Source organism: Aquarana catesbeiana, linkage group LG08 (genome assembly GCF_042186555.1).
Source record: "Aquarana catesbeiana isolate 2022-GZ linkage group LG08, ASM4218655v1, whole genome shotgun sequence".
In the NCBI taxonomy this organism is placed as follows: Eukaryota; Metazoa; Chordata; class Amphibia; order Anura; family Ranidae; genus Aquarana; species Aquarana catesbeiana.
The window spans coordinates 25,202,624-25,218,605 of NC_133331.1; the positions used below are offsets into that span (position 1 = coordinate 25,202,624).

The 15,982-nt window shown below is 41.3% G+C and overlaps 1 protein-coding gene across 1 annotated transcript in view; it reads right to left on the minus strand.

The window, feature by feature from the left end:
* The window catches only part of LOC141106652 (alpha-2-macroglobulin-like), a 242,068-nt gene that overhangs the window by 176,503 nt on the left and 49,583 nt on the right, over nt 1-15,982 (minus strand). The window contains exons 6-10 of the mRNA XM_073597595.1: nt 14,295-14,448; nt 8,822-8,906; nt 7,997-8,117; nt 2,181-2,295; nt 1,980-2,089 (exon numbers count right to left, since the gene is read on the minus strand). Of these exons, the coding sequence (XP_073453696.1) occupies nt 1,980-2,089; nt 2,181-2,295; nt 7,997-8,117; nt 8,822-8,906; nt 14,295-14,448 (585 nt within the window). The remainder of the gene's footprint in view (nt 1-1,979; nt 2,090-2,180; nt 2,296-7,996; nt 8,118-8,821; nt 8,907-14,294; nt 14,449-15,982) is intronic.

Below are 15,982 nucleotides of genomic sequence, written 5' to 3' on the forward strand. Positions count from 1 at the left end.
TTTCAACTCTTTATTTATTCTGAGCATGCGTGGCACTTTGTCCGTCGGATTTGTGTACACACAATTGGAATTTCCGACAAGAAAATGTGTGATGGAGCCTACAAAACGGTCGGAATTTCTGACAACAAGGTCCTATCACACATTTTCCGTCGGAAAATCCGACCGTGTGTATGGGGCATAACAGTGACAGAAGGAATGACATGCTCCATCCCCCTGCTACCTCCTCTACTGTGTAGAGCTACTAGTTCCAGTACAGATACTGGGGATATGTGGTTCTATAGTGAAAAGGACATGCTCCAGCCTCTGTACACTAACTGATTTAAAATTCTGGCACTGTCAGGTTAATTCCGGAAAGTTCCCCATAACTAAGCTCCAGGGGGCAAGTGAATTTACGAGTGTGGCCTGGTCGGGGGTCCAGGTTGAGGTTGCCACTCCATTAAGTGCAGCAGGACAAAATAGATGTGCGACTTCCAGGGGTCACCCTTCCTTCAATTACAGAAGGTTCTCAGGTATGCAGATAAGGCCTAAGCACTTCTATTTAAAGAGAAACTGAACTTTGGAAACTGTACCTAATAAAGGCAAGAGAGTAGTCACCAGTGTTGCTTGTGGTTTCCCTGCAGCTGGTCTTACAGTGCCTTGTCCTGCACCTGCGCCTCTGTGTGAAGGCCACCATCTTGGTAGTAGACTTTGTTATCTCAGGTTGGAGCCTCCAGAAAGGAGAGCAGTAAGCAGAGATGAGAGATATCACCTTAACCTCACTCCAATTCTCTTGAAGCTAGAAGTCAGAGGCACAGTGCCTTATGCCGCGTACACACGAGCGGTTTTGCCATCAGAATAAACTTGGAGTTCTGACGGAATTCTGCTCAAGCTGTCTTGCATGCACACGGTCACGGTCCAGACCGTCCAGAATGCGGTGACGTACAACACGTATGACGGGACTAGAAAAAGGAAGTTCAATAGCCAGTAGCCAATAGCTTCCGTCCCATACTTGCTGAGGAGCATGCGTCGTTTTTGGTACGTCGGAACATCATACAGACGATCGGGTTTCCCGATAGTAATTCGTTTCGTTGGAAAAATTTAGAGCATGTTCTCTATCTCAGTCCGTCTGAATTTGCGACGGAAAAAATCCGATGGGGCATACACACGGTCGGAATATACTTTTTCTGACGGACATTCCGCTCGTGTGTACGAGGCGTTAGACCTCATACTGCAGATACACAGCTATGAGGCTGTAGACACAGAAGTGCCTAGGCCCCCCTCACATACAAGTGAATGGCTATTTTTCAGGAGGGATTTAAGACAAAAGGTACATTTTTCAGGTTACTGCTTAGGCACAATGAAAGTGATTGTAATCGTTTGTTTTTTTTTTTTTTTTTAAATAACAAACATATCATACTTACCTCCACTGTGCAGCTTGTTTTACACAGAGTGGCCCCCGAACCTCATTTTCTGGGGTCCCCTGGCGGCTCTCGCGGCTCCTCCTCACATCACATAACCCCCTAGGAGAAGTGCTCTCCTGAGGGGGGTTACCTTGCGGGGGCGCTACCGAGTCCAGCATTCGGCGGCCATAGCCGCCGAATGTATGAATCAGCCCCGCCCTCTAGCGCCCGCGTCACTGTATTGGATTGACAGCAGCGGGAGCCAATGGCTGCACTGCTATCAATAACCCCCACATCAGATTACCCCCTAGGAGAAGCGCTCTCCCGAGGGGGCTACCTTGCGGGGGCGCGATCCCGAGTCCAGCATTCAGCATCCATAGACCACCGAGTGTATGACTCGGCCCTGCCCCCCAGCACCTGCGTCACTGGATTTGATTGACAGCAGCAGGAGCCAATGAATAGGATGCATTAAGGTGAAAAAACACGAAGGTTTATAACCCCTTTAACATTTCTAAATTTTCCCTCATATCACAGTCAAACTTTTTGAATTCACTCCTGCTTTAAGAAAAAAAAAAAAGCACATAGCTCTATACAACTCACCACAACTTTGCATGGGATCCCAGCCTTGTAGCTGTAGTCTTGATCCACATAAGACACCTTGTTGATCACGGGGCTCACACTGGTTTGACTGGATGTAGATAACTGAATTCCTGCAAGGAAAGTGAAATTAATCAAGCAAAGAATTGAGAGCAGATCAATATTGTACCTGTGTGCTGGAAAGTATTATGGGATGAAACGTACCTGTTCCCTGTTCTGTGATAAGGGCTTTTGCGTTTAGTGTATTTTCCAGGCCAGTATTGTTTAATTTATAGCCTTCTGTCTCTACATCAATAGAACCGCATCCCGATTTATCCAACTGAGGGCAAAAAAGGCACACATTTCAAGCAATACAATAGTAGGCATTGCTTTTTCAGAGCTCATGCCCACCATAAGCGCAAAAAAACAGATGCAAACTGACGCGCAGGTATACTTGCAAAGACACAAGTTTACATCCTTTTTCATGCGTGTTTCAGTTATTTTCTAACACAATGCAGACTCCTGCGCAGACAAAATCCGCACGTGATACCAGTGTTGTGTGTTGTGTCATACCTCCCAACTTTTTGAGATGGGAACAAGGGCCACCTATTAGCAAAAGTAGTTGGACATAGGACACACCCCCTGTCACGCCCACTTAAAGGAGAATTATACAAAATAAATGATTAGTTAAAGCAGAGTTCCACCCAAAAATGGAACTTCCGCTTTTTGGAATCCTCCCCACCTTTGGTGTCACATTTGACACCTTTCAGGGGGGAGGAGGGAGCAGATATCTTTCTAATCCAGGTATTTGTTCGCACTTCCGGACATAGATGGCCGCAGTATCCGTGGATATGTACGCCATGTCCGGCGCCTCCTCTGCCCCCCCTGCTGTCTTCTGGGAGACACACAGGTCCCAGAAGACAGCAGGGACCAGTGGGATCGTGCAGTGCGACTCGCGCATGGGCAGTAGGGAACCAGGCTGTGAAGCCACAAGGCTTCACTTCCGCCGGCCACGAGCGATCGTGAGCAAGAGACACAGAACAGGGACGAGTGTGTGTAAACACACACTTCCCTGTTCTGTTCTGACAGGAGTGACAGATCGTGTGTTCCTATTAGCTAGGAACCATGATCCGTCACTTCCTCTAGTCAGTCCCCTCCCCCTTCAGTTAGAATCACCTCCCAGAGAACACAGTTAACCCCTCGATCACCCCCTAGTGTTAACCCCTTCACTGCCAGTGACATTTACAATAATCAATGCATTTGTATAGCATTGATCTCTGTATTAATGCCAATGGTCCCAAAAATGTGTCAAAATTGTCCGATGTGTCCACCATAATGTCGCAGTCACGATAAAAAATCGCAGATTGCCGCCATTACTAGTAAAAAAAAATAATAATAAAAATGCTATAAATCTATCCCCTATTTTGTAGACACTATAACTTTTGTGCAAACCAATCAATATATGTAGAAGAATACATATCGGCCTAAACTGAGGAAAAAAAAATTGTTCTTTTATATATTTTTGGGGGATATTTATTATAGAAAAAAGTAAAAAATAATGTGTTTTTTTTTTTTCAAAATTCTCCCTATTCTTTTGTTTATAGTGCAAAAAATAAAAAATGCAGAGGTGATCAAATACCACCAAAACAAAGCTATATTTGTGGGAAAAAAAAAGGACATCAATTTTGTTTGGGTACAACGTCGCACGACCGTACAATTGTCAGTTAAAGCGATGCAGTGCCGAATCGCAAAAAATGCTCTGGTCAGGAAGGGGGCAAATCCTTTCAGGGCTGAAGTGGTTAAAGTGATTGTAAAGTCTTGCTTTAAAAAAAAACAAAGAAAAAAAACAAACATGTTGTACTTACCTGCTCTGTTGCAGTCGTTTTGCACAGAGCAGCCCGGATCCTCCTCTTCTCGGGTCCCTCTTTGGTGCTCCTGGCCCTTCCCTCCTGATGAGTGCCCCCATAGACCAGCAGCTCTCTATGGGGGGTACCTCCATTAAGAGACGGAGCCCCGACCCGGACCCGCCCCCTCTTTTCCCTGATTGGCTAACTGACTTTGATTGACAGCCGTAGGAGCCAATAGCACCGCGGCTGTGCCACAGCCAATCAGGAGGAGAGTCCCGGGTGGCCGAGGGAATTGTGGACATCGCTTGCTAGAGATGGGGCTCAGGGTAAGCATTAGGGGGTGATGGGGGACCTGCTACACACAAAAGGTTTTTTTACCTTAATGCATGGAATGCATTAAGACAAAAAAACATTTGCCTTTACAACTCCTTTAAGCGCAAAAGTGATTTTTTTTTTTTACCACTACTATTCCTTTATATTGGCTTTTGGAATTTACAAATGCAACAATTTAGACATTGGATGAAAGGTTTAGCACTGGGATTTTTTTTTTTAAAGATAAATGGTGTATTTTATATACAACTATATAGATCAGACCAAAATGAGGGACAAATGAGATGGAAGGAGGGACAAAGGGGCTTTGCTCCAAATCAGAGACAGTCCCTCGAAATTGGGGACAGTTGGGAGCTATGGCTGTGGTGTGAACAGGGCACATAGAGAACAATTGTCTTTTTTTTGTGCCCTTGTAGAACATGTGCAGAAAAACTGATGTCTCTGCACATGATGTGCGAATGAGGCCTTAATATCAACTCTTATGCCGCATACACACAATCAAATTTTCTGACGGGAAATGTTGGACGTGAGCTTGTTGATGGAAAGTCCGAGTGTGTGTATACTCCATCGAACATTTGTTGTAGGACTTTCTGGCAACAAATGTTGGCTAGCAGGTTCTCAAATTTTCCGCCAACAAATTTTGTTGTCAGACTTTCCGATCGTGTGTACACAAGTGCGTCGCACAAAATTCCACGCATGCTCAGAATCAAGTACGAGCCAGAAGCGCTCGGTCTTGTAAAATTAGCGTTCGTAATGGAGATATCACATGACTATTGAACTTCCATCTTATTGGCTCGTCGTACATCTTGTACGTCACCACGTTTCCACGTTCGTAATTGTTGGCCAACATTTGTGTGATCGTGTGTATGCAAGACAAGTTGGAGCCAACAATCTTCAAACAAAATTCCACAGTTTTTTGTCAGAAAATCTGATCATGGGTACGGGGCATTATTCAGCAACTTCTGATGTCAATTGGCTGTTTATCATCTGACAACCTCACCCCTGGCAGAAATGCAGTTTCCAAAGTTATAAAAGTCATAGCTCAGTAAGTAGCAAAAACATTAAGATCATGTTTACTATTTCTGCTTTTCCATGTCTAGGCACCTTACCCATCATTTTATAGAAGGCATGAATAAAGAAGGAGGCCACTTTCAGTGTGAACTATACCAGAAAACTCTGTAGTCCAACGCAAAACTATGACTAATGCAGGCCATACATGGTCAAATTTCAAACAAATTTTCTTCTCAAAATCAGAAAGTTCGTTTTTTTTGTGATCCGATGATGCCACCATTGATTTTCGAAATTCGGCCTACCAAGCCTTCAATTTTACCTCATGTTGCTACAGAAAAGAATTTTCGTGGCTGGGAATCTTCTTTTCTCTCCGTAAATTTTCTTTTCTTGTTACATTTCTCACACGATTCTCCCATCATTGATTATAAAATCGTTTGTTTTTCTAAAAATTTCCAACTTGTCCGATTCCTCAAATTTGATTGCCGCACGAAAATCGGCCATTGCTGCAGCCCACTAATGGTGCAAAATTTGTACGAAAATTCTTTCATATGATTTTCGAAAGAAAATTCTTTCGAAATTCGAATCATGTATGGCCGGCATTACAAAGACTTTTTTTATGGCCATTTCCCCACTATAAAACTAAAGCAGCGATCTAATGTAACCATGTAAAAACAAAAAAACAAAGAAGGTTTTGCAAATAGCCCTTCTCAATCTTTTAACCATGGAGGAACCCTTGCAATAGGGGTCTCAGGGAACCCCTGCTAATATTTACTATATCTACAGCTCATGGTACATTAGCATGATGGTCACGGGGAACAATGCTCCTTTTTACTTTTAGTCATTGGGAAGCATGTCCTCCTTACAGATAATTAAATATATTATTGGTGTCAGTAGTTACTTATCTAAAAGGCTAAAACTGTTCATTGCTCATGGAACCGCTGGAAACCTCTGGCGGAACCCTAGGGTTCCACAAAACCCTGGTTGAGAAACTCAGTCTTATGCCCTGTACACACGGTTGGATTTTCCGATGGAAAATGTGTGATAGGACCTTGTTGTCGGAAATTCCGACCGTGTGTAGGCTCCATCACACATTTTCCATCGGAATTTCCGACACACAAAGTTTGAGAGCTTGCTATAAAATTTTCCGACAACAAAATCCGTTGTCGGAAATTCTGATCGTGTGTACACAAATCCGACACACAAAGTGCCACGCATGCTCAGAATAAATTAAGAGATGAAAGCTATTGGCTACTGCCCCGTTTATAGTCCCGACGTACGTGTTTTACATCACTCCGTTCAGAACAATCGGATATTCCGAAAACTGTGTGACCGTGTGTATGCAAGACAAGTTTGAGCCAACATCCGTCGGAGAAAATCCATGGATTTTGTTGTCAGAATGTCTGATCAATGTCTGACCGTGTGTACAGGGCATTAAACATAACTTTAACCACTTCAGCCCCGGAACATTTTCTTCCTTAATGACCAGGTCATTTTTTGCGATACGGCACTGCGTCGCTTTAACTGACAATTACACGGTCCTGCAATGTCGTACCAAAACAAAATTGATGTCCTTTTTTTCCCCACAAATAGAGCTTTCTTTTGGTGGTATTTATTTTTTGGCTTATATTTTTTGCGCTACAAACAAAAAAAGAGGGACAATTTTGAAAAAAAAACAATATTTTGTACTTTTTGCTATAATAAATATACAAAAAAAAAAGTCTTCATCAGTTTAGGCCGATATGTATTTTTCTACATATTTTTGGTAAAAAAAAAATCGCAATAGATGTATATTGATTGGTTTGCGCAAAAAAAGTTATAGCGTCTACAAAATACGGGATAGATTTATGCCATTTTTATTATTTATTTTTTTTACTAGTGATGGCGGCGATCTGCGATTTTTATCAGGACTAAGACATTATGGTGGACACATCAGATACTTTTGACACTTTTGTGGGACCATTGACATTTATACAGCGATCAGTACTCTAAATAGCCACTGATTACTGTATAAATGCCACTGGCAGGGAAGGGGTTAACACTAGGGAGGCCATCAAGGGGGTTAACTGTGTTCCCTATGTGTGTTCTAACTGTGGGGGAGGAATGTGGCTGACTAGAGGAGGAGAGAGATCAATGTTCCTACTTAGTAGGAACACATGATCTCTCTCCTCTCCCCTGACAGAACCGGAATTTGTGTGTTTACCCACACAGATCCCGGGTTCTCGCTCTGTCACGAGCGATCGCGGGTGCCCGGCAATCATCACGCCCTCTGGGCACGCTCATCGGCTCCGGGGACACGCTGCGGCCTTGCCTGCTAAAGTGTCTTAAAGAGCTGACGTACAGCCATGACGGCTCGCGCAGGGGAGCCAACCTGCCGCAGTATAACTGCGGCGGCTGGTCGGGAAGGAGTTAAGTGGACTTCAAAATGTCCGAAAGTCCTAATTATTTTTTTTCAAAAATATTTTCAAAAGTCATTGAAAATATATATATTGTATATTATAATAAATATTATTATACAGGTTTGTATAGCGCCAACAGTTTGTGCAGCGCTATATATATATATATATATATATATATATATATATATATATATATATATATATATATATATATATATATATATAGGTGCTGCTTTCTTAATGTTAGCACTGACATGGTTTAGAAAACAAAGCCATGTGATTTTATTTTTTATCAAGCAAATTACACCTAAGTAGTCCACATGGCAAAATTTGAGGCTAGATCTGATGACATTTCTAGAGGGTGAAATAATTATTCTCTTAATAAAACCCATTTTTGGCAAAAACATTTCAACAAATTCTTCAGCTTTTCCTATCATTCGATTACTGTTGACCTTACCTCTCCAGTGAATGCACGACAAATATTAGATTTTGTGCCAATGCCTCTTGCATACCAGCTATAATATGATCTACACATGGAAACTGAATATTGACCTTGAACTGGCTTTCCATATGTGTACCTAAAGATAAACAAATATATGTAAATAGGGTGTAACATTGCCATTTTAGTGGCAAGACGACTAAAACAAACAGCGACAGCCCAACCTGAACCCAAACCCTCATTATACGCCATCTTGTGGATACTTCATTTTATTGAATCTCTCTTCCCCTGTTGCTGCCATCTGGTGGAGACTCTGCATACGGCATTCACCAAACCGCTAGACTTGTGTGGGGTCAGATGATTTTTTTTATTGTGTTCTGTTACTTTATTTATAGGAATATGTCTCTTTAAAGAGGAAGTAAATTTCCTTTACTGACTTTTACCCATAGGTAAGCTTATAATATGTAAATATCTCCTAAGTGGGCACTGTTTAGGAGATATTTACATTACATGCAGCCAGTGAAATCATTGGCGCTTGTGCTCTGAAGGAACGGCACGGGTGGCACCCTGCGCTGTGAACGGCGGCTCCCAAGTGACATCATCGTGGCTCCAGCCAGTCAGAGCTGGAGCCCACGAACCCGGAATCTTTGTTTTAAGGTAAGTTCCACATAATGTGCTAGTATGCAATGCATACTAGCACATTATGACTTTACCTTGCAGGGGGAAAAAAATAAAAAATACATCCAGCAGTATACAACCGCTTTAAATGTCTCACTCAAACCAGAACACTCCTCTATACTTCTTCATTTACCAGAAATAAATACGTTTTAAAGTTAAACTCACTTGCCGCATAATTGGACAGGGATAGTTTCACTGTCAATCCCTACAGTCTTGGGGAGCACAAGACTGGTCTCGAATTTTGGAAGCACTGTGGAGACAGAAGAGATAAATGTCAGACTTGACTAGGTTGTAGACATGTGCAATTCATTTCATTCCAAATGTGTTTTATAATGAATTATCGACAAATTCTTTAATTCGGGAATATCCAAATGAACGAAAATCTGTTTAACAAATATACGGAAATTAGAAAATTCAGAAATTCGAACATCTGAAAATCCGAAAAATTCAGCAAAGTTGGAAACTTGAAAATCTGAAAATTCAGGAAATTCGGAAATTCGAAAATCCAAAAATAAGAATGAAAATCCGAAAATTCAAAAGAATGAAAATTCGAAAATGAGAACGAAAATCCGAAAATCGGAAAATCCGGAATGATAACTAACTAATAATAACTTATCTATTACTAAACTATTAAATTATAGGTATTGGAATTTCCTTTCAAATTTGGCTGTTAGTGAACGTAACAAATATGAATTCATCTGAAGTTACGAATTATCCGGAAAAAACGGATTCCATATCTAAACAAATGGAATGTAACAAATTACTTTATTTTCGGATAATTAATTAATTAATTCAGAAAAGGGAAAGACTCTCATAGATGTGAATCTTATCAACTGAAGAGAAAATGTAACACTCCCTTTAAGACAGATCGACCTAGCAAATGAATGTAAATCTATGTGTTGGCTCAAGTGGGTGCTGGAGGGGAGGAGGAGAGAGAGAAATCTATCTACTTATTTATTTATGTTTTCATTATTGTTTTTTTTCCCCATTTTTTCCCCCTTTTCTTTGAGTAAGTGACCAAGAAGGGAAAGACGTTTTGAATAACACGATGATAGTGGATATTATTTCTATTATTTCGAACAGTTTGATGGTAGAGGATATTATATTACTGGATTAATCAGTCTTAGACTGGTGGAATGTACTACTCAACATTGCGGTTATTAGTACTTAAATACATATGTTCTAATGACTGGAACCTTTCTTGGTTTTGTTTTCTTTTACTTTTGAAATAAAAAAAGATGCGGCATTTGTTATTTCGGATGATTTGTAACCTCAGATAAATTTGTATCACTTACAGCCAAATTTGAAATGAAATTCCAATACCTATAATTTAAAGTTTTTTTTTTTAATTTTATTTTTCTTTCCAATACCTATAAGTTAAAGTTATTATTAGTTAGTAATTATTTCAAATTTTCGAATTTTCTTTCTTTTTTTTCGAATTTTCAAACTTTCGGACTTTTCGAATTTCCGAATTTTCAGATTTTCAAATTCTTGAATTTTTGGATTTTTCAATTTCTGAATTTCCAAATTTTTTGGATTTCTGAATTTTCAAATTTTTGAATTTTCGAATATCTGAATTTACGAATTTCCTAATTCTAGAATTTCTCTTTTTTCTTTTCGTATTTTTGAATTTTCGAATTTTAGTATTTTCGGATTTCTGAATTTTTGGATTTTCAAATTCATGAATTTTTCTTTTGTTTCTGTTATAAAATGTTGTAAATAAGTAAGTTTTCTCCTTCACTGATGGGCACTGATAAGGCGGCACTGATAGGCATTGATAAGGTGGCACCGATGAGGTGGCACCAATGAGGTGGCACTGATGGGCACTAACAATGGGCACTGATAGGTGACACTGATGGGCACTGGTAGGTGGCACTGATGGGTGGCACTGATATGCACCACTGATGGGCATTGACCCATCAGTGGTGCATATCCATCAGTGGTGCACATCAGTGGTATACTGATGGGTGGCACTGATAGGCAACACTGGGCACTGAAAGGCTGCACTGATGGGTACTGATGTGTGGCACTGATAGGCGGCACTGATGGGCACTGCTGGTCACAGTTGGGCACTGATACATTGCACTGATGGGCACTGATATGCGGCACTGATAGCTGGCATTGATAGGCATCACTGATGGCACTAGCAGGCATTGGGGATGGGCACTGATTGGCAGCTGCCTCGGCACTGATTGGCATTTTCCTGGTGGTCTAGGGTGGCATACCTGGTGGTCCAGTGTGGTAGCAATTCCTGGTGGTCCTGGCGGCATCCTGGTGGTCCTGGGTGAGCATCTGAGGGGGGACTGTGCTGATAAATAATCAGCACAGACCCCCCTGTCAAGAGAGCAGCTGATCGGCTCTCCTCTACTCACATCTGTCAGATGCAAGTGAGGAAAAGCCGATCAACGGCTCTTCCTGTTTAAATTGTGATCAGTTGTGATTGGACACGGCTGATCACATGGTAAAGAGCCTCCATCAGAGGCTCTTTACCGATATCGGTGTAGCGGTGTGTCAGACTGACACACAGCACCACCAATCATCGCGATGCCCCACGGGCGCACAATATCAGCCGTTCTGGGCGCCGTCATAAGATGTCCACCCAGAACGAGAGCCGCACCGTCCTTCCATCATTTGACAGTGGGGCGGGTGGCAAGTGGTTAATGATCCAAACCATTTAAGTGTGACAAATATGCAAAAAAAAAATCAGGAAGGGGGAAATACTTTTTCACAGCACTGTATCATAAACAGCTGCCTCTTTCTGCCGACATTGTGCACCCAGGGGACAGATGCATGGCATTTCTCAGGGTGGATTTACTGATGGTGGCAGCAATGGACCATGCTTGTGGAATGTGTGTCAGCAGTGCCATTTATCTTGGGGACAAAGGGCACCACAGGATGACAATGCAGAGCATAACTGGAAACTAAGGACAGAGCATTCTTATCCTACAACAGGGAATGTTTCCTAAAGGACTATTGTGGCATTGCCCACGTGTATTTGTTTGATGAAGGTCACAGGTTAAACATTTTGAAAATACATTTTGAAATGATTTCAAAATGTTGTAACTGCAGTAAGTAACTTTAACTGTATGATGCTTTTTTTTCTTGGGCTGCTGTAATAGGTGTAGCGCCCACTTAGTTAGGTTTCTAAGAAATAAGTACATTTCATTTTTTGTCTGGGTGGTAGTCAATCCAGTTTCATTTGTGTAGGCACACATTTGCTTTCTCCCTAAACTCAGAAGGTTGGTGGTCTCCTGCTCTAACCAGTAGGGGTCATTACTCCACTGGCAATAGTATGAGGGTTCCTGCTTGGAGTTATGACTATTCATTTTCCTTCTGGTCATCCCAGTAGGAGGTTCAAGCCGCTGGTGCATAATTGGGGAGAGTATAAATATTTGGGAAAACCATGTGCTACCTCTCTTGCCTCAGGCCGAGGCCTGAGGAGTTGCTGCTGAGCTGTTCTTGTTGCTAGGCCCAAAAGCATCCCTGGGGCTTAGCCTATCTTTTGGAACACAAGTCTACACATCTGGTCTAAGAGTTTCACCAGCTGCAAAGCACATCTGGTCTAAGAGTTTCACCAGCTGGGAAAACTGCCATCTATCAAAGTTGTGCCTTGGGTTCAATTGCTATTCTTTAGGGTCCTGGCTGTGGAAGAACCTAGGAGCCCTATCTGCAACTACAGAAACACCTCTGGGACCTTACATCTGAGGATCCAGTCTGCTATCACCTCACTGCAAGGCATCAAGAAGCCAAATCTGGGGAGCTAATTCTTGGCCTTGTGAGTAAAATACTTTTTGCTGATCCAGGTGACATTGTTGCTGCAAGGGGATTAGAGGCAATGTAGTGTTATGGGGTATAGAATACTTAACTACCCCTAATATGGCCTTTCCCTTCCAGTCTCAGGGGCTAAGATGAGCCACATGACGTCAGAAGGGGGCAGGGTCACCCGGTTACATCAGCAGGTGGCCCCGCCCTTGCCTATATAAGAGCTGTCATCACAAAAAGGCTGCAGATGGCCGGATGCCTCCCATCGAGGTGGAGTTTTTTTGTTTTTTGGTTTTGTTTCAGTCCATCAGAGCTGTGATTGAAGATGGATTTACATCGCAGGACGAATTGTCAAGAACTGTCTAGTGTCATTTTTACTTTTTTAACACTTTTTTTGGTGAATGAGTAGGGGTACAATGTACCCAATACCCATTCACATAGGGGGGCCAGGATCTGGGGGTCCCCTTGGTAAAGGGGGCTTCCAGAATATGATAAGCCCCCCGCCCGCAGACCCCCACAACCAAAGGTTTTGGGAATGAGGCCCTTGTCCCCATCAACATAAAGACAAGGTGTTTTGGGGGGACCCCAAAGCACCCTCCCCATGTTAAGGGCATGTGGCCTAGTATGGTTCAGGAGCGGGGGCTAGGTTGCATGCTTGGATAAGGGTCTGGTATGGATTTTGGGGGACCCTCACTCCATTTTTTTTTTTTGGCGTGGGGTTCCCCTTAAAATCCATACCAGACCTGAAGGGCCTGTTATGCACTGGGGGACCTGAACATGGGAAAAATGCGCTACTTTACAGGCAGACTAAGGGGACCCCCCAGCACAATATTTAAAGGAATATTTTATTTTCATTGTTTCACTTTAGGCATTATTAAAATCACTGCTCCTGAATATACAACCGTTTTCAAAACTTTTTTTTTGCATTGATACATGTCCCCTGGGGCAGGACCCAGATCACCAAACACTTTTTATGGCAATAACTTGCATATAAGCTTTTAAAATTAGCACTTTTGATTTTTCACATTCGTGTCCCATAGACTTTAACGGTGTTCGCACACATTTTTTGCCAGTTCGCATGTTCTGCTGCGAACCAAACCGGGGGGGGTGGTGTTCGGCTCATCCCTAGTTAACAATATCAAGAATATCTTGCTATTGAATTGTTGTCCTTTGGATGAATGGTCTATGATGTTCAATTTAAACTGCAAAATGTCTTTCATGGTGGAAATAAAAAAATCACATTTTATGATTTTATTACAGCCCCCACCTCTTCTGTTACTAAACATGCACATTTTTATAAGTTATTACCTACAATGCCCTTCTTATATAACCATGTCTTTCAGAAAAAAACACGGCAGATGTCTATGAGGACGTGGCGTGAGGAACGTGGTGTAAGGAACGTGGCTGTATCACAGAGCCATTTGCAGATAAATAACTTGATGCCTTAATGTGACCCATATTAGACCAAGTGTTTCTGAACTCCATTCCATATGCCTGCTCTTATGAGCCTATTGCATTGTATGATTACATACCATTGAACTCTTTTCATAACCTAATAATTGGCCATGCATCTGGGTCCTGAGGAAGCCAAGCTAATGGTGAAAGGTGCACACAAAATCATATCATATCACTGTATGGATTGTACCTATCTAATCTGTATATGTTAATTTTTACTGTGTGTATATTTTATGTACTAATGTTCCCCTCTAGGGGTACTTCAAATAAAATTTTCTCAAATAACTGTTTTCTAAATAAAAATAGAATGATTTTGCTTAATATGTCTCCTTTCTGTGGCTGATATAGTCTGTTGTTGTAATATACTGGGGGTTTCTCCGAGTTATTTCTGATTAGTTATGTATATATGAACGTTCCTCACCGTATTCTTCCACAGAAAAGCTTTGGACTGTATCCCCCGCCCGAATTGAGTATTCCCCCAGTGGAGGCTCAGAGGAGAGAGGAAAAGAAAACGCAGCAATTCTTTTATTGGTATTCACGTTCAGCCACTGACGAATTCGGTTCTTTCCTGGATCCTAGAAGGCAACAAAATGCTTCAAAAGATGCCACCCAATACAATTATGAATTATTTTCTGATTAGCCAAAATGATGTTAATAAATTTCATTTTTACATTTTAGATCATTTATTTTAACTTACACTCAAGGTTGAATTTCATATTTCCATAGCTCTCAACGCTCTTTCAATTAGAGAGATTTTCCTTGTACCAAATCCCTCTGCCCTAGACATGAGCAATTCATTTTGTTCCATATTTGTTTTTAACTTAAGTCGACAAATTTGAATATTCACAAATTCAGAAATTCGAATATTCTGAAGAATCAGAAATTCAAATATTCGAAAATTCTGAAATAAGAATGAAAATCTGAAAATTCAAAAGAATGAAAATCCGAAAATAAGAAGGCAAATTCGAAAACTTGAAAATTTGAAAATCTGAAATAATAAATAACTAATAATAAAACATAACTGTTACTAAACTATTCAATTATAGGTATTGGAAATTCCTTTCAAATTTGGCTGTTAGTGAATGTAACAAACAGAAATGTATCCGAAGTTACGAAATAACAAATGCCGTATCTAAACGTATGGAACGGAACAAATGACTTTTTATTATTATTATTAATATTATTATTATTACTATTATTTATTATTAATTTGTTCCATTTGTTTAGATGCAGCATTTGTTATTTCGGATGATTCATAACTTCAGATAAATTAATATTCGTTACCTTCACAGCCAAATTTGAAAGGAAATGCCAATACTTATAATTTAATAGTTAGTTATTATAAGTAGGGATGAGCTTCGTGTTCGAGTCGAACCCATGTTCGACTCGAACATCGGCTGTTCGATCGTTCGCCGAATTGCGAACGATATGGGCCGTTCGCGCCAAATTCGTGTGGCGCGTCACGGCCCATAATTCACTGCGGCATTGCAGTGCATTGCTTGCTGATGATTGGCCAAGCATGCACTATGACCCGCATGCTTGGCCAATCACAGCGCCGCCTTAACAGAGAGCCATAATTGGCCAAAGCCAAGGAGGCTTTGGCCAATTATGGCTCAGGGGATTTAGTACACGCCCCACACTATATAAGGCCGCCTGCACGGCGGCCCTGTGCAGTGTGTTCCGGTGTGCTTAGAGAGAGAGAGAGACAGTGTCATTTAATTTGAGTTAGCTAGATTAGGCAGGACAGTCAGTCAGTTAGCTGCACTTAAAGTGTATTGTGTATATATATGCATCCCAGGTGTTGCATATATATATATATATATATATATATATACACTGTATTCAGTTTAGCTAGATCTGTTCCTGTTATCTTCTAGACTATTTACATTTAGTGCAGTGCGTCCTGCTCACAGTGTTCAGCTAGATCCGTTCCTGTTATATTCCTACTGACAGGCAGGCTTGTCTTGTTACAGTATTTTGAAGAAAATTACTGGTGTTCTTTTGATCCTATTAGTACCACAGTCAGGCAGCTAGACTATTTACATTTAGTGCAGTGCGTCCTGCTCACAGTGTTCAGCTAGATCCATTTCTGTTATCTTCTTACTGACA